Raw genomic sequence first — 24,305 nt, forward strand, 5'->3', positions numbered from 1 at the left:
TCACTGACTCCAATTTTCGGCAAGCATGGGTACAGGAGGCCTCGACTTCAATTGGAGAAAACAAGGAGAAAGGAAAGAGTGAGAGACCGATGATCATCTTGGGTTGCTGAAGAAGGGAGAGAGAGGTCTTATAGAGTAGAGAGGTCGAATCCCCCTCGGATTCCAACTTCTCCTCCGGTGACTCAGGTGGAAGAAGACTCCTAGCAGGAGTCTTCTTCGTTTCTTTCTTTTTTTTTTTTATTGGATTTGGGCTTTTATATAGGCTTGGTCCAGGGCCCAAATGGGCCGGGGTGTTACACATCAATATTTTTTTTTAAAAAAAATTTAGAGCACCAACCAAGTTTGAAAATGATGCTTGACCGTGAAAATGGCATTCAAATAATGTTATTATTTCATATAAGCCAAAATAACAAATTCATAATCCAGCCTAACGATGGAACCTAACAAATGTTTTGACTAATGAGCCGGCCCATTTCCATCCCCATCAACCATCAAATATGAGCAAACTAAAACACAATCATCAATAATTTAGCAACTGAACAGTCCAAGAATTTTGGTACCATAGGCTGCAGACTAGAAGAAACTTTTGACGGGATGAGCCAAATTAGCCAGACAGCAAGTTCTTCCATTTTTTATCTTTACAGAGGTTTCCAGGCATGCTTCCTCCCAAAAATAATTCCCAACCTCTATGTTGCTGAAACTAAATCTCGAAGTTTGCTATTCAACACCAAAGATTCACAATTACGGTAATCCCTTCTCCTCTATACGCCGGTGTCTTCTTCTAGAGCATGTTCCACATAAGTCTTCAACATTTCACAAACCGCTAAAACATCATTATTTTATCCAGGAAAGGATTGTCATAAAACAGAATGTCTGACTTATTATTCAGCTTCAAAGTACAACAATGGACTAATGGTAGTAACTACCATCAACAAATTGAGGCCAACCAAAAATGGACACAAAAACAGAAATCTAATCATGTGAAAAATTCTTACCTCCCTACCAAACTTTCAACAATTTCAAAATGAAGGATTGGAGATAATAATAATAATAATAATAATAATAATAATAATAATAATAATAATAATAATAATAATAATAATAATAATAATAATAATAAAAATGGAGCCCAGACATTACTGATAGTCTACTACTGAGGATGGTTAGTTGTTCAACTCAGAAGGATGGGTGGGGCCACTAGATGAATGAGAAGCCATCATGGACAACACGTCTGTCACAGAAGCCATAGCACTCAAAGCTGCTTTCAGAACATCCTGTGAACACCCAGGCTTCACAATTCTTTTCACCTGTAAAAACAAAATATAAGAGTGCAAGGGTTAGATCTATATTGGCAGCAAGGGGCAGTAGAATTGAAGTTGTAATGAACAAGGTTTGCAATTAGTTGTCTTACTTAGGGGCAGACCCAGACCAGGTTTTAGGGAATTGAAAATTGCTAGGGATAAGCACCATGTCGGCAATTAGTCTTTGTGATTCAGATCACAAGGGATCCACTACCAAGAATCTGAATGGCTTATTATTTGACCAAGTGATAGAAGCAGAGGTACATATTGCAGCAGAAAATTAAGACCAATCAAGCATTGGGTTGGAAATCATAGTAGATTGAACCAGGGTAAGCAGTGAAGCAGAATTGTGTGCAACAGAAGCAAAACAGTTTACTGGATAAATTTGAGAAGTTGGAGTTTGTAGAGAGTTCAAACATAATATATCGAACAAGGTAGCTCACATTTATCACAAGGTAACATAATTGTCGAGAGTTCGAGTAGATGTCAGGTGCCTTCAGAGATGGTTCCTCCTCTTAGGTGGAAAAAACAATTTTACTAAAGTCTAAAATGGAAGAACAAGAAGATATTATCATATCATAGAATGACAAAATATGAGAACCTTATCCAGATGCTCCTGAAGCAACTTTATCTGACCCATGTAATCTTGATCTTCAACACACAATGTAATGGCCTTAGCATCAGCACCAGGTCCATCAAACTGAAGAGGTCCAGGGTTGCTGTATACATCGTCCATTAAAAAGCTGGAAGCATTTTGTCTCAACAACCTGGAATCCAGAATTAAACATTAGAACAGCAAGTGAAACACACAAGAATGTTTACAAAATGATAAATTACATACTAGGCCACTTCAACCATATGATTCTTATCCGAGCATATTTAGAAAAATCAATCAACTCTACATAAACTGAGCTTATCTTTAATATCAGTAAAATGCGGTAACAATAACATACTCATATGCTTTTCCTTTCAAGTCTACAGTGGCAGGATGCATAGCAGGTTTTCCAATAAGGGAGGCTGCAGGACCATGTGACCATCTCTTCACAGTCATCATTGCCTAGCAATAATCAAAAGAATTGTTACATGTTTATTTTGATCATGCTGTTGGGTCCAGTGTTCAAATAGGATATATATATATATATATCTGTGTGTGTGTGTGTGTGTATTGGTTACTAAGAAAATAAAGACGATGGAGATTCACCGTGATTGGAGAAGCACCGCATCGCCATTTATTCACAGGATTTTTCAGATTTGTGATAGTAGCCATGTAACCATTCAAACCAGCTGCTAATGTATGATAGGAAACATGCCCAAGAACCTAAGTAGATAGAGTTTCATAAATAAACTCATTGCACATTGCAAGACTAACAAACCAAAAGAAGGAAGCTACTCCTTGCAGGAACTCACGTAGGCATAGTCACAGTCAAATTTAGATGGTAAGGATCCCCGAGCTTGGTAGCCAAAAAAGTGGCAGATGGCATTGAATTTCTTTCCTTTATATGTACCGTCTTTCTGTGAAGTTGGTAAACATAAAACGTGTTATGCACTGGAACAGTTTGAAGCTAGGGATGATCCAGCAAGGACTGATATAGAACGCAAGACAGATGGAAAAAGCAACCAGCTTTCAGTCCATTAAGCAATATCATGATAGTACACAAACAAGCATCAAATAAAGAAACTTAAGCAGCATTATGAAGTTATGATGTATGATTAAAAATGTGAATTTATGTACTACCACTCCAAGAAATACACAATAAATGAAGGTTGTCTTATTGTTAATCTAAGTTGAAGATGTGATCTTCGGTGTCATCATCACATAAAGTGTAATTTAAACTCACCAGCCGCTTGTTCATTTCTGTCTCCACCAACTGAGCTAGAAGTTTCTCTATCTCAATCTAAGCATAGGGAAATAAAGAAAAATTCAGAAAATAATAATCATAATAATGCTGTTCTAAAGGACTCCACTTTCTGAATTGTTGCACCAGATTTTACCTGGGATAACTGTGCTGAGTCATCAGATTCCGGATGGAGAAGAAGCTGCATTATAGATAAAAAATATTACAATTGTAGTACACCTTAAGCAAGTCTAGCAGCACCTTATGGATACAAATTTATCGCATACGTTTACAGCTGCCACAGAAATAGCAAAAATAACCTGTTTCCTTATAAATGGGGGCAAAAATTCAAACAGTGCACATGCCCATGGTGAAAGTTGAGAAGGAATATTCTCGGCAGACACTCCATGAAGATGGAGACCATGGATTTCCTAAACCAGGGACAACAGATTGGTAAATAAAATCATAGTAAATTAAGGGGGTAAAAAATGTGAATAACTGTGTGCTTCAAAATTTGATCCAAAAACATGTCAAAAATCATCAAGTCACTTTTTTTTTTTTGGTGGGGGGTGCGGGGGGAGTGGGAGAGGGGGCGTAATAGTACCTGAATCAGGGCATACAGTTCTGGTATGCTTTCTACAAGCCCCTCGGGAATGAGAATTACACCATGGTATTTGTCTGCATGAGAAATAAAAAGCCAAAAAGTACAATCAGAAGTCGACAAAATAAACATTAAAAGAGAGACCAAACCAACAACCTCTAACCTTTCTCTGCTCTGCCTTGCACTGTATCACAGATCTGTTTCATAATGTCAAAAATAGTGAGTTTTGATGCAGCAACCTCCTCACCTAGGATGACCTGAGAAAGAGTTAAAGTTAATATATATCAGTTGATGAAGAAGATGTTATAATAAATAAATGAACAAATAACAAGGGTGAAAAAAGAAAAGCAATGTGAAATCAAATGGGAAGTCAACCATATTTGATTGTGACTGGAGAGCACATTCCAAGGCCACATGAGATGCCTTCCGGCCCATAAGCCGAATAAAATAATAATACTGCAAAAGAAAATATAAAACATTAATTCACCAGAAAATTGAGGGAGCTGAAGTTTTAGTAAAAAAAAAAAGGGAAACTGCTTGTTTAGCAAGCAAAAAGGACATCTGGTGACAAAATCTACTATTTACTGAAAAAAGAGTGAATATTGGAATGTGGTTGGCTGCATAAACACTGAAAACAGGTAGCTTCGACATTTGTGTTGTAGCCCAAGGTAACCATTATAACAAATGAATCCTTGGCCAGCACTACTGGAGAATAATAAGCTCATTTGGTCTAAACAAGTTGTTGAAGCAAGTTTGATAGGTAAAGCCTTTCAGATTTATTCATCCACATGAAATGAACTATGCAGTACCTTTTCAGCTGAGAGAGCATCTGTGCAGACATTGCTGATAAGCTGTGAATTAACCTGCAAATAGAATGCACACAAAAAAGCCTCATAGTGACATTGCACAGCTTCAAAAGCATATTGTTAATTTAATCCAACATGCATGATAAAGTGTAACAAAAATCTTTAGATCTGACAAGATGGGTACCATGTTCAAAAGTAATGAGGAATGAATTAGACAAATGAGAATGAGAGAATAAAATCAGAAACCAATATTCCGTTGACAACAATATGAGATCATAATTACTTTAACATGCCTATACAATTACAGCATTTCATTTTACAAAACATACCTTGCAAATCGTATCAAATCCAACATTTGTCTCCACAAACTGATTCTTAAGATCCCCATTCAAAGTTACAGGAACACCCACTACCTGTCACACATTTTCAAACTTAATGACCTTATCCAGTTTAACCAAAGGTGCAAAGAACGTGAAGAATCAAAAACCCGCATTTCTTGGCAGGAAATGCCTGATTCTCAGGAGAGCTATTATCTAAAATCAAAACATTATATCATATAAAATTCAAATGCATGCAGAAAAATGGTTAAAGTTGACTCATTCTCTGGAATAATGCCAAGACCACATGTCAAGCACCTTTGTCGGACATTTTGACTCGGCAAAAGTTTCTGCGAGATGAGCAGCATCCATATTGGAAGTAACTCCTTAAGAAACAGAAGGAAAAACATATTAAGTCACCCAAAAGTCTGATAGCATATATTAGTAAGTATATTATGGGAGATACCTCCAAGGATGACAAGCCCATTCAACTTCAGTGTCTGGCATGCAGTCATCGCAGCATTGACCTGCTCAGCTGTCCTGATTTGATCTTTTGTCCGGCCAAGCAAATCATAACCACCTTTAAAAGCACAAAACATATGCACAGAAATTAGGAAGATAATTTAAGTTAATACAAGAATAAGTAAAAACAATGAAGACAATCTATAACAAGCCTTGGTTTTTATATGTGGAGAGGATATCATCTGTAATTTCCAAAGTTTTCTGTGCAAATAAACCTTCAGTGCCACCTATAACAAAAACAAGAGGTATCAGCAACGAAAATAAAATGCTTACATCAAAGGAGGAAAAAAGGCTGGGGTGGGGGGGGTGGGATACATAAATAGAATCCATGTCCAGATAACAACATAATCAACATCAATGATTATTGATCAATTACAGCTTTCCAATGTAATATAGTGAAAAAACAGTCCCAAGTCATATATGTACCTAAGTTAGGTATATTCATGTAAAAATGGTTAAGAAGGATTTTAGAGCACAGGAAACGAATTCTTATTTAGTAAACATACTGATAAGAATGAATTTATTGCAATGGTACAGTAACAAATGGAGAGAGCCAGTTACTATATTAAAATGACTTTATTAGGAATAATGTGAAATTGTCTTATGTAAGTCCACCTGAACAACAAAAACCTTTTGAGATGGCTTTATCGATCCAAAATGAAACTAGTTAAACATCAGGAGATATTGAAGGTTGATGGGGGAGCAAGATTCATACAAAGGAGGAAGAAATGCAGCAAGCAATTATAGAAAGACTAATGAGTTGGTAGGAACAATACGTCTGCTTCAGTTAGTTGCTTTGAGGTACTTCTTATTTGGGAACAGAACCACTTAATCGAACTTGCAGTCACTCTTGCCAGTCAACTAGGTGATGGTCTGAACACCAGATTTTTTTCACTTAAACGAGCATACTCTTACAAATGAAACATCGGAAATTTATTGCTTGAGGATTAGATATCAAAAGGATGTTTGACTAGGGAAGCATGGGTTTCTTTAGTGTTTCTCGACTTGTTAGACATGTTAATCTTTGAAGAAGAGGAAGCGACAAAGTCCAGCATATGATTGCAACTTGCAAGAGAAGCCTAAATGATGTGGATTCAAGGTATGCATGACTTCTTGCACTCTAAGGGGTAGATAAGCAATTTTTGAAATAAATGCAAACACAAGAAACTTATGTTCAGGTTCTGAAATGGAACAAGGGCAAACCAGAGGGCTTTCTGCAAACTGATAAAAGCAAGAATGCCACCCATGCTTGACATCTTTTCCCATGCTACGATTATCATTTTCATCTGTTAGTCTTTAAACCCAACACTACTTATTTCACACAGAATAGGTACTAGGAAGAGATCTGTTTTAGATCCATGCAGCAGAACAGCTCCAGTGATAGCAAGAAATTGAGAAACAAATCAGCACAGGTAGCAGTATCTTCTTCCTCATTGTTACTAATGACATATAAATATTTGTGTCATCAGAATCAAAAGACGAATAGCACTACATCCTCTTTTCCAACATAATGATTAATCAGAAGAAGGGTTCAACTCATAATAACCAGAAAGTGACACACATTTTCAAGGGTTGGGACCATCCACCAGTCAACAACATGTTGGATAAGCTTGGACGAACCTCCAACAACCGATTTCTAACTCTCCAATCAACTCCATCATGCCTTATTTCAAGGACAAAGAATGCAAAAGATACCTAGTAAAAGTTAAAAAGAAATTGACAGTACATGTGATGCTACCCAATGTAAGATCAGAGAAAGAGCTTGTCTAATTTAAAAGTCATTTCAAAAAAGATATAAGATAGACTATGAAAGACAGGGATGAAAAGTCAGCCAATGGGAGCAAAGATATGAACTGGTAGTCGAGATTTTCTCCTACACGGTTGAACTGTAAAAATGCAAAGAAAGCAGTAAGGAATGTGGTCAGGATGTGATTATATTGATATATTTTCCTTGTGTTACTTTTCCTCATGTTTACTGTTGATTAGGCTCTCTTCACTTTGCAAAAAAATAAAAGAAAATAGAAGTATTTCACTGGAAGGAAAAGAAAAAAAACGCTCTTCTTCAGTTGAACCTGGAAAAACTAACGAAAAAAACTATTTTTCTTTGTTACTTTAAAGCCGCTTCAAAGAAAACTTTGGCGCCTTTCTTTGTCTCTCCCTGATTTTTTTTTTTCATTGTTAGTCAATGGAAACGAAGATTCCCCTCCATGTTTCTTTCCTGCCACTTTCTGAGGCCTTAGTAACCAAATAACAACAGCAAGAAGAAAACATTAGTGCTAAGTCATAAAAATGAACAAAAAACAGAAAATTATTATTCATAAATCCGGCCACAAATATGCATGATACAGAAAAAAGCTTACCAACAAATCCAAGCAATGTACTATGGGGGTTGTGAGCTTTGATAGCATCATAAAGTCCCCAAACGACATTATGTCCTCCTGGCGATTGTCTTCCAGAAAATACAACACCCACCCTGCAATAAGGTACTTGCAAAATGTGAATGTTAAGTGCAGCTGGGAATAAGCTAATGTGTCATGAGCCTAAGACATTTCTTAAAGGACCAATCTTCAAATGATGATGTGTGTACCAGAAAATAAAATGTATAATATAAGGAAATAACCTACCAACTGACAAAATGTTTCAAGGAAAAAAGATTGATATTCACTGATGGAATCAGATCGATAGAATAAACTATCAAGGGAAACAATCTGTCCAATATTTAGAACAGTCAATTGAAAACAGAACTCAACATTAGCATGCAATACCTGTATATACATGAGTTTATAACCCGAAATGTGGTGATACTTTAAGAATAGAAAGTACAAACAATTTTCCTTGTCTACACCAGACTTCAAAAGAATCATCAAAGTAACCAACCTACTAGCATAAATGCCAATAATGATGAACCATTCCAAAAAGAAAGAATCATAAATGTATTCTTTGCTCATTGGCCAACATGCATGAGAAGTTCTTAGTCACACAACATGGACCTGCATGTCTAAGTGCATCCAGAATGCATGCTGCAGATACAAGTGAAAAACAAGGCTAATTATGTTGTTGAGATGGCTTTTAGTAAGATGATTCAGATGATTACTTACAGATCAGCAACATCATACAATTTGTCTCAAATTTATGGAAATGCATGCTAAGTAACAACCTCTTCAGAAAAAAACACCAGAGGAGTAAAAGTGCAACCCAGGCGAGACATTCTAGCACTTGACTGCTTATATTACAATGATGAACTGGTCATTTCCCCTTTCAAGAGGAGACAACATCATATGATGATGAGACAGGGTGCTACAATTACTGAACATATAACTCTTATTTAGGAAACCAAACATCAGGGATACACTCAAACAACTCCATGTTGCTAGAATCACTGGTTCAGAATTAATTAGAAAGCGAATAATAAGCCGCAGATGAGCATAAACCTTGTAGCTGGATGCTCTGTTATGATCTGTGCATCAGGAACTTTGGCCGTTGCCCTCAGAAAATGAGCCAAACTTTGCCCATAAGTGTGGGGAAAATTTTGACCGATCACATGCGCACTAGCTGGATCTGCAGCTGTTGTTGCATCACCAAACTCCACCCTCACTGCGGTGCCCTGTTTTAGGTGAAGAGAGAGAACCAAAAAGAAAACAAGGAAGGAAGAAAAATTAGAGTCTGACTTCTCAGAGATCCGATGAAGTAATCAGAATTACTACCATTAAGACAGCATGATATAACATGCAATAAACTAAATAAATTAAAAATAAGTTGCTAAATAATGAAAATATTGATCTACCAGTGCTACGACACGACACTAGTTTCTTTTTACAGCTTGATATTATCTACGACTTTGATGTACCAATGAACCTTTACCAGTGATATATATCGGCTTGGAACCCATCACATATTTCTTCCAAGACTAAGAGATTGCTCACTCATAGAACCGTGCGCAAAATCCAGTCAAAATTTAATCAACACGTCCATCCAAGCAAAATAAAGAAGAAGGTGGAGGGTAAAAGGGACAAAACGACCAAGCATAGAGTCTACGTAGTCAGGATTTGTCTCCTACGGTCCAAACAGAGTCAAACCTCGTCAAAATTATAACTTGATCCCAAAGCTACATCAAAGTCGTGTGTGAAGAAGGATAAACGATGCACAAAACTGAACACACGCACACGCACACGCACACGCACACGCATGCACACAAAAAGAAAAGGTCAAAGATGCTAGTTTATTGGTTCCATATCAAACAACAGCACTCGAAAACAACAATGCTTGAAAAGGACACGTTCTCACGGCTAATGAGCCGATCTATAATAACCTGGCGTCGTACAACAAAACTGCGGCAACTATAAAACAAAATTAGTAAATCGACGACAACATAAAGCATTAAAAATATGATCGGCCGAAACACTGATTAAAGTTCACTACTTGACATCAAATCCAGTCTTCACCTAGAAATGGCCAAAACAAAACAAATTTAATCATCAAAACCCCAAGAAAAACAAGAAAACGTCGTAAAGATCCGATCTTTCCAAGCGGCAATGCCTGCATCCCACTCCCACCGTTCATTAAACCCAAAACGCTCGACGTATTCCGAAACCGCGGGGGAAAAAAAAACATACGATCTAACAGTACGATCGCTAGCGTTAAAATAACAACATAAAAAACGAATCAAAGCGAAAACAGATCGATTTCGTGACGGGAAAAAGGAGGAGAAGAAGGAAAAGATCTCAGATGGGAGCGAAGAAGGACAATGAAGGCGAGAAAACAAAACCCTAGAGGAGCGAGAAGGGACCTGGAGGCAAGGAGGGAGCTCCGGCTGATACAGAGTCCTTTGCCTCTGGGTATCGGAGAGCTCTCGGGGAACGCCGTAATCCGAATCCATCGTCTTCACTCTCTCTCTCTCTCGTTTCCGCTACCTGGGGAGAGCGGTATTTGTACCCGTGGCGGTACAACCTGGCCCACCAAATCTCCTGCCCTAACTTTACACAAAACCCCAAAACTTCTTTTTTGATATTCACAAATAAGACACCGGGGGGGGGGTATATAGAGTACGGATTTGTGCTTAGGTTTGGGTCGTCCGTGTATCATCTTCTATGCGGATGCAACATCTTCCGTCCACGTCGAACACGTGAACCCACTGATTCACTTGCAAGCGGACGATTGAGTGGATGTATAGGAATTTTATGGGAGTTTGCTTTCTCTCGGATATACTCCTTCCCACGGTCTGGGGCCGCTGGGGCCAGGGGTGATAGAATCTTGAATTTGGACTATTAGGTAAAGCCTGCTATGGTGAGGATCCTAAATGGTGTTGGTTTCTTCTTTTTTTTTTTTTTCCTCCCTATAGAGGATCCTAAATGGTTTTAGTTTGATGGGTTAGCTCAGGCCTGGACCAGGTCTGGGTTTGATATGCTAGATTTGGAAATCTTGGACTAGGTTTTGCTGGATTTGGTGCAAGAAAGTGTGGTTGGAGTCCAAATGGGTGGAGCGTACTCATCTTGGATGGAGATTGGTGTGAGGCTAGGTTTTGATTGATTAATTTTTATACAGGCTTTGATCAAATGATATCTTATTCGATGCATCTCCATTGGTTAAAAGGCAAAACATCTTTTAGTTAGAGTGTTGACCGTGGTTGTAAGTGTAAACTCTTGCATGCAAAAAGCATGACTTAGACTTACCTTTTATTGCATATTCCTAATGGACCGGCGTGGCTATTTGTTAACCGGACCAAACTAGTTTGATGACATGCTATTCATGATTTTTCCCCATCTTATTTCAGTAATAGGGCACTAATTACCCAAGCAATAGGCTCAGAATTAATTTCAATCTAAGACAAAAATTACTAAGTCTCAATCAAGCCCTTGAGTAAGACTCAATAGACTTATATTATATACAATATTGTGTATAAATAACAACCCTGGATTAAAGTCTTAACTAGGATTTTTTATCTTTTGAATCAATTAAATGTGAATTAAGATCTAAACTAATTTTTGAACCGAGAATGATATAATCAAGTTTGAACGAAGCCTTATTCAAGCTCTAAACAATTTCAACTTGATTAGGATTATTGAGCTGATCAATAATTAGGCTCATATTCAATTTGATTCAAAATTAAGCTCAAATTCAGCTTGACACAATGATAAACAAATCAAGATTGAACTCAAAATTAATTTCAAACCAAGCTTGATCAGATACAAACTTAGTGAAACTCTCCCAGCTACACATCTAGCTAGTGGGATTGTAAATACCTACGACGTATTCACATTTCTTCTATTAGCCATATGTTGTATGTGAGGCACTAACTCTCTACATATTTATTGGACTAGAGTTCGGCGTATGACGCTCGTACCACCCATTCAAATCAATCCTAGCCGGAGGCCCACACAATCTGTTTACCAAAAAAAAAAAAAAAGCCTCACAATTGCGTTGCAAGCCCAGGCTTTACCTAGACAATTAGTCTAGAAATATAGTCTTTAAAAGGTACAAATTAAGGTTCCGATCAGAGATCTCATCGACATAAGTAGACTAGTGCCTAATCAATACAATATAGATTTGAATAATGGCTGCCCATCCTAGAGTCAGGTTCTTCCTCTGCAAGGTTGCTTGGGATCAGCTCATGACTCAGACAATCATCAGGGACAGAAGTATGGAGATTTTGATTTTGTACCCAATCTATGGGCTAAGAGAGGAGTCGACAAAGCATACTCTTCTTCGTTATTCAAGGACGAGTTTGATCTAAAGGATAACAGATGGCCAGCCGTAGAAGGCAATCAGTGGCCCTTAGCATCCACCTTTCTTAGACATGATCCAACGAAGCACGATCAAGAGTTCATCCGGAGGTAGTAGGATGGCGTATATCACCTATTAGATCTGACTGTCCAAAAATAATCTTGTATTCGATGCTCGAAGTTTGTCAAGATCAACTTTGATGGTAATGTCAGAGATGACAAAGGTAGTTCAGACTTTGTCATCTGTGGCATGGATGCTAGGCTCTTGACAGTGAGGTCACAGCGCTTTGACCCAGCCATCCCTCAAGTTGAGCTTTATGCTGCTTGGACGGACATCATTTATATGAGACAGGAGTTGCATACTGAGGGGATCTTCATCGAAGGTGACTCTACTACTGTCATTATCTGGATCCGGGATGAAGCGAAGCATCTGGATGTTCATCCGCTTCTCTGCGACATCTGAAAGTCTCTTCGTCATTCTATTGAAATGACTATTTGACACGTTCATTGAGAGACTAATAGTGCTACGGACCAGTGGCCTCCTTTATTGCTGAACATATTGGAGACTGGATATGGCACCACAATGATGCCTACCCTCTAGATCCTGAAAGATATTTTTATTTTAACTTGCTCTCTTACTATATTGATATAACCACCTGTTTGTATCAAAAAGAAAAAAAAGATACAAACTTGAGATAAATAACACCACAAATTTCGAAGGTAAAAAGAAAAACAACCATGACCGTATGGACAAAGGAAGGGCTTTCTTTTGCTAGTAGAATGGATATTTTGAGCGTATATACTCTTCATTTGGAGATAATGCTCATTTATGTTTGCTTAAAAATGTTATGAATATCTAAAAATGTACGGTGCAATCATCGTACATCTGCATTCTCTCAGAATGTTCAAATACTTCCATCTTTGGCACATCACCCTCGAATAGACATGTGCAACGTATGTTTGACAAAAATAAACAAATATCCATAAAAGAGAAATAAAAAAAAGAATCGACAAAACCAAGTTGACAATGAAGAAGTAAAAATAGAACAAAAACCATAAAAAAAAGAGAAAATGATTAACAAAAATGAGAATTCCAAATATTGTTAACAACAAATTTACAAAATAACAAAAATAAAAGAGAAATATGTAAAAACAAATCAAATAAGATCCAAGATAGGATAATGAAAAACATGACAGAAACCAAAAAAAAAATCAATACATTGGCTTATAGACAATCAAAATATTAGTGAAATATCAAAACAACACTACCAAATCACAAAAAAAAAAAAAAAAACAAGGGCAACACATTGCATGTTCATTTTTTAAATATAGAAAATATCATGTATACCTATATCATCCCTGTTCCAGTGTAAATCATTTGGATGAGCTGTTTTTTATCAATCAGGGTAACTCAGTTTGGAACTAAGACGATCCGAACAACACCGTAGCTCCAGCCCACGATGACAACCAACCCCATCATCGAATAGATGGTAATCCGGAAAATACCAACTCCAACTCATTAAAAATCGATCCAGACATTGGATGACATCTTGTTAAGGATTATGACCTCTTATATATTTAATCAATCTTGGATTCAAATCGAAGTAGCACTCTGATGCCATGCCGACCTCAAGCCACAAGCCATTTCAACAACGAGATCAACTCACTAGGATTTCTCAATGACTTTTAGAATATGAGTAAAATCTATGACTAACAACATAATTTACAGATTAGTGGAGAAATTTTCTATCCTGATGGTCTATCAGATCAAGGCCCAACAATCTAGCGAATTAAGATCTATCGAATTTAAATATAATTGTTTGTAACCGATCTCTATATAAAGAGATAATAAGGAGATCTTAAGATAAACAAGTACATAATGCCTACACTCTTACTCTCCTATCTCTTTTCTTCTTTCTTTCTTATTCTCAAGCTCCAACTAACTTACTTATCGAAGAGTTCCTTACTAGAATACCTCCAGTGAGTATAGATTTTTATTATAGTGGACGAAGTATCCTTTAACTAGGTCTGAGCTCCATATCGATGGATGACCGATATTAGTCTAGAGATTTATAGCAACAATTCCCATCATGGTCATCCTAAACATTAGAGGAGGTGGTTGGTGGAGGTTGGTTAGGAGGTGGGATGGGGCTGAGAAACAAAATAAAAAATAAAAATAAAAATAAAAATAAAAGCAAAATGACCATAATAGAAAAGTCTTCACGACATACGTTATATATGGCAACAATTGTTTATTTTCAAAGTAAGGGATTCTTTACATATGTTCCCGTCCAAAATAGAGTGCTTTACCTAATTAATATAAAAAAAAATTATTTACAAAAATAACTTAATTTTTAACTTATTTATCAGATTGATGCAAATAGAATAAAACGTCATTTTGAATGGTATTTTATCATCGCCACGTCACCCACTTTTTTTCCCATTTTCCATGTAGACAACGAAAAAAAAATTAAAATTACCAAATCAAATGGTATTTTTGAAAACGCCATTCCAAATGACATTTTAAAAAATATCATATTATTTGATGATTTTAATTTTTTCTCAAAAAATAAAAAAATAAAAAAAATAAAAATTATAATTTTAAAGTTATAAAAAATAAAAATTATAATTTTGATGAAAATAAAAATTATCATTTCAAATTAGTATCCCCATTTTAAATTATCTTTTTAAAAAAATATCTGAAAAAAATTGGTGTAAAAAAAAATTAAAAATACCATAAAAAAAGAATTGAAAAGAAATAAAAATTATAATATAAGAAAATAAAAATTTTAATTTTAATTCAAATAAAAATTATTATTTCAAATTACAATTTCCTTTTCAAATTAATTTTTTAAAAAAATATCATAAAAAAAGGAAAAAATTAAAAAAATAAAAAAAATAAAAATTATAATTTTGAATGAATTTTAAAAAATAAAAATTAAATTTTAATTCAAATCAAAAAGATAATTTTAAATATTATTTTCTCCTCTCCGACGGCACAAGCGGCGAGCTCCCGACGGCGGTGAGCTCCCTCCTCTCTTTTTACTCTTCCTCTCTCTCTCCCTCTTCCTCTCTCTCTCCCTCTTTTTTCTTGGCTCGCCGGCGACAGACAGCCGGTGGCAGGCCCGTGCGCCCCCCGGTTGGTCCGTCGGTGGGCCACCGGTGGCCGCCCCGCCCCTCCCCTTCCCTTGGCCAACCCCCTCTCCTTTTCCTCTCCCTTTCTCTCTCCCTCTTCTCCCCCCTTCCTCTCTCTCTCTCCCTCTTTTTCCTTGGCTCGCCGGCGACAGACGGTCGGCGGCTAGCCCGCGCGCCCCCCCCAGTTGGTCCGTCGGTGGGCCGCTGGCAGCCGCCCTCCCCTCCCCTTCCCTTCCCTTCCCTTGGCCGGCCCCCTCTCCTTTTCCTCTTCCTCTCTCTCTCTCCCTCTTCCTCTCTCTCTCTCTCCCTCTTTTTTTTGGCCCGCCGGTGACAAACGACCGGCGGCAGGCCCGTGCACCCCCCCCCCCGATTGGTTCGCCGACGGTCGCCCCTCCCCTTCCCTTGGCCGGTCCCCTCTTCTTTTCCTCTTCCTCTCTCTCTCCCTCTTCTCTCCCTCTTCCTCTCTCTCTCTCCCTCTCCCTCTTTTTCCTTGGCCCGCCGGTGACAGGTGGCCGATGGCAGCCTCACAGCGGGCTCCGACGGTGGCTCCCCCGCAGCGGGCCCCGATGGCGGCCCCGCGACGGCCCCCCAACGATGGGCCGCAGCGGGCCCCAGTGACCAAGCGGCGGTCCCCGACGATGGGCCGCGGTGGGCACCGACGACGGGTCGCGGCAAGCCCCGACGGCAGGCCCTGCGACGGTGGGCCCCCGACAGCGGCCTCGCGGCGGCCCTCCCATGGCGAGCCCATGCGGCCCGACAGCAGCCCCCCGATGGCGGGCCCCCGACAGTGGCCCCACGACGGCCCTTCGGTGGCGGGCCCATGCGGCCCTGCGGTGTCCTTCTATTTTGATCTTTTTATTTTTTATTTTTATCTCATTATTTTTTATTTTTATCTCATTAGATTCAGATTTATTTTAAAATTTGATTCGATCCTAGTTTAAAAATTTTAAAATATATTGTATTTCATGAAAATGTAGACCTGTCAGTTGATCAATATAGGATATTCTATGATATCCATATAAAATATATATTTAATTATATATTTTATACGGATAGCATAAAATATATACATTGATCAATTGATTGTCCAGTTTAGACAGTTTGGAAATTACATTTAATTCTATAGATAATTACATTATTCGAATGATATACGAAAGATTTGAGAGAAATTTCGGACAGTATTTTTCTTTAGTTCTCCTCACACATTTTCAGTCGTGTGAGGAGAACTAAGAAAAAATACTGCCAAAATTTCTTTCGATCTCTTTTGCATATCGTTTGATTAATATAATTAACCTATAGAATTAATACAATTTTTGAATGGGATAGGATCTATCTGTATCTATTTGCTGATGATACGATGCATTTATCATGTAAATCTTTTGAAATGATAAAATAATTAGTAATACTAAATATTTTGATTTTGTCATAGGTTTCTCGGAGAAAATGACCAGTACTCGAGTTCGTATACTATTGTATTATGATGACATGATACAGAATGATGAAACTGATGTGCAGTACAGTCACCCTGCAAATCGGATGTTTAGAGTATCTTCATCATTATCATGTCAAGAATTATTGGACCATTTATACAGCAGTATTCCTATAGATAAAGAAAAATATGAAATAAAATTGAAATGAAAATCTCCTAATCTGTCGGGACAGTTAATGCAGAGCAATTATATCTTAGTTCCAATTGATGACGATGAAGATGTCGAAGAAATACTGATATTTCTTTGAAATATTCAGAATATTGATTTTTAGAATTATATATTGAAAAGGAAGATGTACCGAGCTTTGGATACTATAGTCGGCTTTTAACTCAAGCGGACAATAATGTTGGGCCTTCCTCACCTTTCGTAACTCCTATGGTGCAAACCGATAGTGTTGAGGCCATATTTGTAGAACAACATTCTACTACTGTCGGTCCTAGTTGTCCAATTATTCAGAGTCCTATGGTGACTTCTCCTGTATCTTCTGCTATGGTGACTTTTCTTTTGCTAGAAGTAGTGGCAAGTGCGGGAGACGACACTCATATAGGAAACGATGACTGGGTAGTCGATGGAATAAATTCTGATAATCTAGCTTTGAGTCAGATGAAAGCGGAGATGAAGACTATTAGATTGATGAGGACAATAGCAGTAATGATGATGATGGTGAAGATGAGAATAATGATGAAAATGTTCAGGCTAATATTAATGTGGGAGAACCTCAACCTCGTTTGCACGAACCTCCATAATTTTTTAACGATATAAATTTAGATGATGGTGGTTGTGTTAGTGCTGGTTGAAGATTGAACTCTGACTATCAGTTTTGGGACTCCTTGATGATTGAATTTTCTAAAGATCTAATGTTTGAGAATAAAGATTATGTAAGGAGAGCTGTTGATCTTTATCACATTATGAAGCATCGGACATACAATATAGTTCAGTCGCATTCGAAATTATGGTCCATACGATGCGCATCATCAGATAATGTTCAAAATTGTAAATGGAGGCTTTGTGTTGTATTATTGAAAAAATATAAATATTTTCAAATCACAAAATATGAGGGTCCTCACACTTGTTTGTTTACAGGGTTGAGTCGAGATCACAAACATGTCAATGGAAGGATGATTGGCACACTAGTCAGACATATTGTTGAGAAAGATCTCGGTGTTAAAGTTGAAGCTATTGTGGCAACCATTAATGATCAATTTCAATATATAGTGTCATATAGGAAAGCATGGTGTGGAAAGCAGAAGGCATTAGTTGATATTTATGGAGAATGGGAGCCGTCTTATGCTAAATTATCCTATTATATGGCTGCACTTCAACATGCAAATTTTGGTACAGTTGTTTCATAAATTTTTTTCAAACTGTGAGTTCCAATGTTTGAGTTTTAAATTATATTTTCTGGGCTTTCAAATCATCTATCCAGGGTTTTACGCACTGTCGTCCTGTAATCAGCATTGATAGGACACACTTGTATGAAAAGTTTAAAAGTAAGATATTAATTGCAACAACAATTGATGCAGAGAATAAGATATTTTCATTAGCATATTCAATTGTGGATGAAGAGATAATTGCAAGTTAGAGTTTGTTTCTTTTCCAGCTCAGAACACATATCGTCAAAGATAGAAATGAAATATGCTTAATTTCTGACAGACATCCAGATATATTAAATGCCATCGCGATGAGTCTATTGGATGGAGTCTACCACGTGCCTATCACCGTTACTGCTTAAGACATATCTACTGTAATTTCAATACTCATTTTAAAAATATGCAGTTGAAAAGAGTAGTATGGCAAGCAGAAAGCACTCATCAAGTTCGCAAGTTCAACTTTATCATGGGTAGGATCAGAACAGTGAATGAAGAGGCTTGGAGCTAGTTGTTCAAGATAGAAAAGGAGAAGTGGACGTTGGCACATTATGATGGCCTGCGCTATGGTGTCTTAACTACAAATTTGTCGAAGATTTTTAACAGTATTTTACGAGGAGCTAGAAATGTGCTAATTACAGCTTGTGTTAAAATAATATTTTATCGTCTTGTGAAATACTTCAATCCGAGGCATGCCCAAGCCTTGAGATATGTAGAGGAGAATCCAAATAATCTTTTTACTCCTCATGTTGCAATTAAGATTGCTGAAGATCAAGTTAAAGCTAATCAGCACCGAGTAACAGCATTCAACCTTCAAAGAGGCATATATGAAGTGCTTACGAGGAGAGCAAACGCAGAGTTACGAGGTGGAAGAAACTCTCATACTGTTACTTTAGCTGAAAGAAAATATTCTTGTAGAAAATGAAATATGTAGAAATATTCATGTTCACATATTTTAGCTGTGTCAAGAAATTGCTGTACATTTTAGTGATTTTGTGGATGATGCATATACAATTACAGCATATATGAATGCTTGGAGCGGTGACTTTAATCCATTACCACATGAAGATTATTGGATGCATATACGTATGTTCAAATGTATTCCTGATCATCATCGTTTGAGAACCAAATAGAAAGATAGATCAAAGTCAACAAGACTACGAAATGAGATAGATGATAGGCAAATAAGAAGTAAGAATCACTGTAGCATTTGTAAGGAACAGGGTCATGACCGTCGTGGCTGTCTTAGGATACTTCAACATACTTCAACTTCAAGCAGTGAAAGAAATTAAACGCTCCGAAGATGTATTTTCGTCATTATTTTATGTATTTTTTTGAGATTGTATTTGAATATATGTGTTTAATATTCAGAGATGAACTGAATTTTATGTTTCAGTTGTATTGTGTGACAATATTGTGTTTAAAATATATTTCTTATAAAATGAATGGCTATCATATTTCTTATTTTTTAATACACTTATGATAATATCATTATTTTAGATTCATTAGCGTATTATGGCTTACGATCCGTGGCATCCCAGTCCTCGAGACAGCAGTATTCTTATATTGCAGGAGCACCATCGATCACAAACTATTTTAGATGGCGACGTAAGTATTCCAATCCTATTTACTATTTAAATTTTTTAAAAAAAGTCATATATATTATCTAATTATTATATTTTATTGTAGGAGTCCAGACACTTTTGTCTACGACGATCCAATGCTGACTTTTGGAGGACAGAGGACATCCCACATAGAGTGCTGGATTATTTACGATATCTTGAATTTTATGGAGTATATCGGATTGGTCGTATACAGATGGATGTTGGTCTTATTACTGCTTTGCTTGAGAGATGGCGTCTAGAGACACACATTTCATCTTCCATTTGGTGAGGTGACCATCACTTTACAGGATGTCAGCATCCTTACTGGACTACCAGTTGATGGCGATCCAGTTACCGGAGTTGATACCACGCTTACCATTCCAGAGTGGCAGGCTTTGTGCTTGTGATTGCTAGGATTTGAGCCCGACGTCCACTTTTTCAATCATTCACGACTCAGGATTGAGTATTTGGATGATCGTTATCGATATTTTCATATTGCGGATGATGCACCAAAGGAGATGGTGCAGCAGTATGTTAGGGATCAGATGCTGCGGTTGTTAGGTGGTGTCCTGTTACCTGATACTTCATCGAATAAGATGAAGTTGATATTTTTGTTATTATTAGAGGATTTAGACTTCGCTCGTAGACTCAGTTGGGACAATGCAGTACTAGCTTGCCTGTACAGAGCTATATGTCGGGGTTCTTATGCTGATCAGAGCGAGATTGGTGGTTATCTTGTATTATTACAGGTATGTAAATTAAAAATTTTTATTTTTAATATTCAATTATATTTCACATTGGGTATATCATGTATGATTTTTTTAAAATTTGCAGATTTGGGTATGGGAGCGTATGCCGACTATCAATCCATTATGACGACAGTTGCTCGAGATGCCAACAGAGTAGCATGATCCTAATGTTTCATTCAGACTAGACGGACCGTTGGGATATAGATATAAAAATATTACTTTTTTTATTTGAAACTTACTATTTTAAATCTGATAAAATTTATTTAACATGAATAGATTGTGAAACAGATGGAATATTGTATTCAACGTTCATCATGTATCGACGAGAATGGCACGGGTTTATAGATGCAGTTGGATACATTAGTTGATACATATAAATAGATAAATTTAATTTTTTTATAAATATCATCTTACAATATTCATAATCTATTAAAATTTTAACTTACTAATTTTTTTTATTTTAACTCTATCAGTTTTTGTGAGAGCCATATACAGATGAGATATTGACTATATTGCCGCAGATGTGTATAGTTGGACATGACATATGGACTGATAGGGTGCCACTTATTTGTTTTGATGTGGTAGAGTGGCATCTTTTCGATTGTGTCTTGTGGCAGTTTGGTCAGATTCAGTGCATCCCAGAGCAGTTTGATACCAGCCAGAGATTTCATCGTATTGATCGACGAGGGAGAGCTCGTATTGACTAGCGTATCAGACATGCAGAGTACATCGATATTTGGGATGCACGTCGAGATCACATTGTTCATGGTGATCCCATTTTGAGAGGTCGTTCATATACCGAGGACTACATGGCTTGATTTTTTAGCATTACAGTGCGAGTCATTGGATAGCCTCGGTATGCAGTTTTCGGATACGAGGGTAAGAGTTCTACTGTGCGTCTTTTGGTAAGACTACGAAAATTAGTTTATGTTGTTTGTGTTATATTTTTATTTTATATTTTACAGTATATTGATTATTTTATTTTTTTTGTAGACTGATTCTATGTCGGATCTTGTGTTGGACGCTCGTCGTGCTTTATCAACGACTGATGAGGATGAACGGATTCGGATATTGCATGAGATAGAGAGAATAAGTTCCGAAACATTGATGGCGATTGATGTTGATTCATATAGCTGTGCGTCTTGGTGTGGAACAGCCGATGCGCTAGATATGAGATATACACCGTCACCATATGTTCCACATATGTCATCACCGCATATTCTACAGATGTCATCACTAGATGCTGTACAGATGCCACCGCTTTTTGATCCACAGATAGCAGCGCCTTCTTCTTCCTACATCCCTCAAATGACATCACTGGATACCAGTTGGCCACATGAGTATGATACTTTCTTTTCAGGCCCATCCGTGTATCCAGATGAGAGGGTTGAGCGAGTCGCTCAGTCCGTGATTATCCGACAGCATCAGTTATTCCTGAGCAGCATGACCAGCAGACCTCTTCCACTGATATAAGGGAGGAGCCATCACAGCAGGAGCAGGAGCAACCATTGAGGACCTTCCTGAGAAGGTCCAAGCGACCACGGGCACCATGACATCCTTGTGGGACTTAATCTTTTTTAGATTTGTACTTAGTATTTTTAAAATTTTTATTGTACTATTTTTTGTACACTTAATATTTTTATTCTATTTAATATTATTAATTATTAATTTTATTTTATATTATTTAATTTCAAATGATCGGATATTATGCTTTGTGGATATGGATACACATACTTTAATGTATCTCAAAATATTAGGAGAAAAAAAGTTATGCTAAAAGGGCTATAGAAATTATAACATAAATAATAATAATATATCAGATAATTAAATAATGAGATGAAGCGGACTGCACTGACACATCTCGATCTGCTATGGGTACGAACAGCTACGTACGGTGCAGTATGAAAAAAAAATTAATTAATTTGAAATGAAGAAAGTAATTTAAAATTATATTTTTTATTTAAATTAAAATTAAAATTTTTATTTTTTAAAATTTAAAATTAAAATTTTTATTTTTTCTTATTTCTTTCTTATTTTTTTTATGATATTTTTTATTTTTTTAATTTTTTAAGATTTTTTGAGATATTTTTTAAAAAAATTAATTTTAAATGTAGAAAATAATTTGAAATTATATTTTTTATTTGAATTAAAATTAAAATTATTATTTTTTTAAATTTAAAATTATAATTTTTATTTTTTTTCTTATTTTTTTCTTTTTTATTTGGAATATTTTTTTAAAAAATAATTTGAAATGAAAAAATAATTTGAAATGATATTTTTTATTTTAATTAAAATTAAAAAAAAATTAAATTTAAAATTATAATTTTTATTTTTTTTCTCATTTTTTTAAATTTTTTGCTTCTTTATGACACTTTTTATTTTTTTAATTTTTTATTTTTTTTACATATTTTTTTAAAAAATTAATTTTAAATGGGGAAAGTAATTTGAAATGATATTTTTTATTTGAATTAAAATTAAAATTTTATTTTTTTTAAATTTAAAATTATAATTTTTATTTTTTCTCATTTTTTATTTTTTATGGTATTTTTTTAATTTTTTAAGATTTTCTTTGCGATATTTTTTTTAAAAAATTAATTTTAAATGGAGAAAATAATTTGAAAATATCTTTTTTATTTATATTAAAATTAGAATTTTTATTTTTTAAAATTTAAAATTATAATTTTTTTTCATTTTTTTCTTCTTTGTTTAAAATATTTTTAAAAAAATAATTTAAAATAGAAAAGTAATTTAAAATAATATTTTTTATTTTAATTAAAATTTAAAATTTTATTCTTTTAAATTTAAAATTATAATTTTTATTTTTTTTTCATTTTTTTAAATTTTTTGCTTTTTTATGATACTTTTTATTTTTTTATTTTTTAATTTTTTGACATATTTTTTAAAAAAATTAATTTAAAATGAGAAAAGTAATTTGACATGATGTTTTTTATTTGAATTAAAATTATAATTTTTATTTTTTTAAATTCAAAATTATAATTTTTTATTTTTTTTCTCTTTCTTTCTCATTTTTTGTGATATTTTTTATTTTTTAATTTTTAAGATTTCTTTTTGAGATATTTTTTTTAAAAAAATTAATTTTAAATAGAAAAAATAATTTAAAATTATTTTTTATTTAAATTAAAATTAAAATTTTTATTCTTTAAAATTCATTCAAAATTATAATTTTTATTTTTTTCTCATTTTTTTCTTCTTTTATGATATTTTTTTTAAAAAATTAATTTGAAAAAGAGATTGTAATTTGAAATGATGATTTTTATTTGAATTAAAATTAATATTTTAATTTTTTTAATTTTAAATTATAATTTTTATTTTTTATTTTTTTTACATCAATTTTTTTCAGATATTTTTTTAAAAAGATAATTTAAAATGGAGATACTAATTTGAAATAATAATTTTTATTTTTATCAAAATTATAATTTTTATTTTTTATAAATTTAAAATTATTTTTTTTATTTTTTAACGTTTTTTCTCTTTTTTTGTGGAAAAAAATTGAAATCGTCAAAAAATATGATATTTTTAAAAATATCATTTAATTTGATGATTTTAATTTTTTTTATATTATCTATGTAAAAAATAGGAGAAAAAGATGGATAACGTGGCAACGATAAAATATCATTCAAAATATTGTTTTATCTTTTTTACATCAATATGATAAATAAATTAAAAATTAAATTATTTTTATAAATATTTTTTTTAAATTAATTTGGTAAAGCACTCCTCCAAAATATGGGAAGTTCGAACCTCGGTCAAAGAAAAAAAAAAAAACGACGTTGCAGACTAAATACGGGTCGAATCTTGCCACCCCTTCAAGCAACCAATGAGAAAAGTGGAAATTCCA

At 35.1% G+C, this 24,305-nt stretch overlaps 1 protein-coding gene across 1 annotated transcript; it reads right to left on the reverse strand.

Moving 5' to 3' along the window:
• Positions 1–1,133: 1,133 nt before the first annotated feature.
• Positions 1,134–10,326, reverse strand: LOC105052862 (pyrophosphate--fructose 6-phosphate 1-phosphotransferase subunit alpha). The gene is made up of 19 exons (XM_010933832.3): positions 10,169–10,326; positions 8,814–8,986; positions 7,743–7,855; positions 5,535–5,609; positions 5,327–5,440; positions 5,179–5,246; positions 4,873–4,956; positions 4,547–4,600; positions 4,113–4,193; positions 3,901–3,994; positions 3,741–3,814; positions 3,457–3,567; positions 3,294–3,338; positions 3,140–3,196; positions 2,709–2,813; positions 2,503–2,619; positions 2,255–2,358; positions 1,903–2,068; positions 1,134–1,307 (listed from the first exon to the last, which is right to left on the reverse strand). The coding sequence occupies exons 1-19, from the start codon at positions 10,256–10,258 to the stop codon at positions 1,164–1,166; spliced, it is 1,869 nt and encodes a 622-aa protein (XP_010932134.2). The 5' UTR covers positions 10,259–10,326; the 3' UTR covers positions 1,134–1,163.
• Between the last annotated feature and the right edge of the window lie 13,979 nt (positions 10,327–24,305).

This window comes from Elaeis guineensis, chromosome 10 (assembly GCF_000442705.2).
Source record: "Elaeis guineensis isolate ETL-2024a chromosome 10, EG11, whole genome shotgun sequence".
Classification (NCBI taxonomy): Eukaryota; Viridiplantae; Streptophyta; class Magnoliopsida; order Arecales; family Arecaceae; genus Elaeis; species Elaeis guineensis.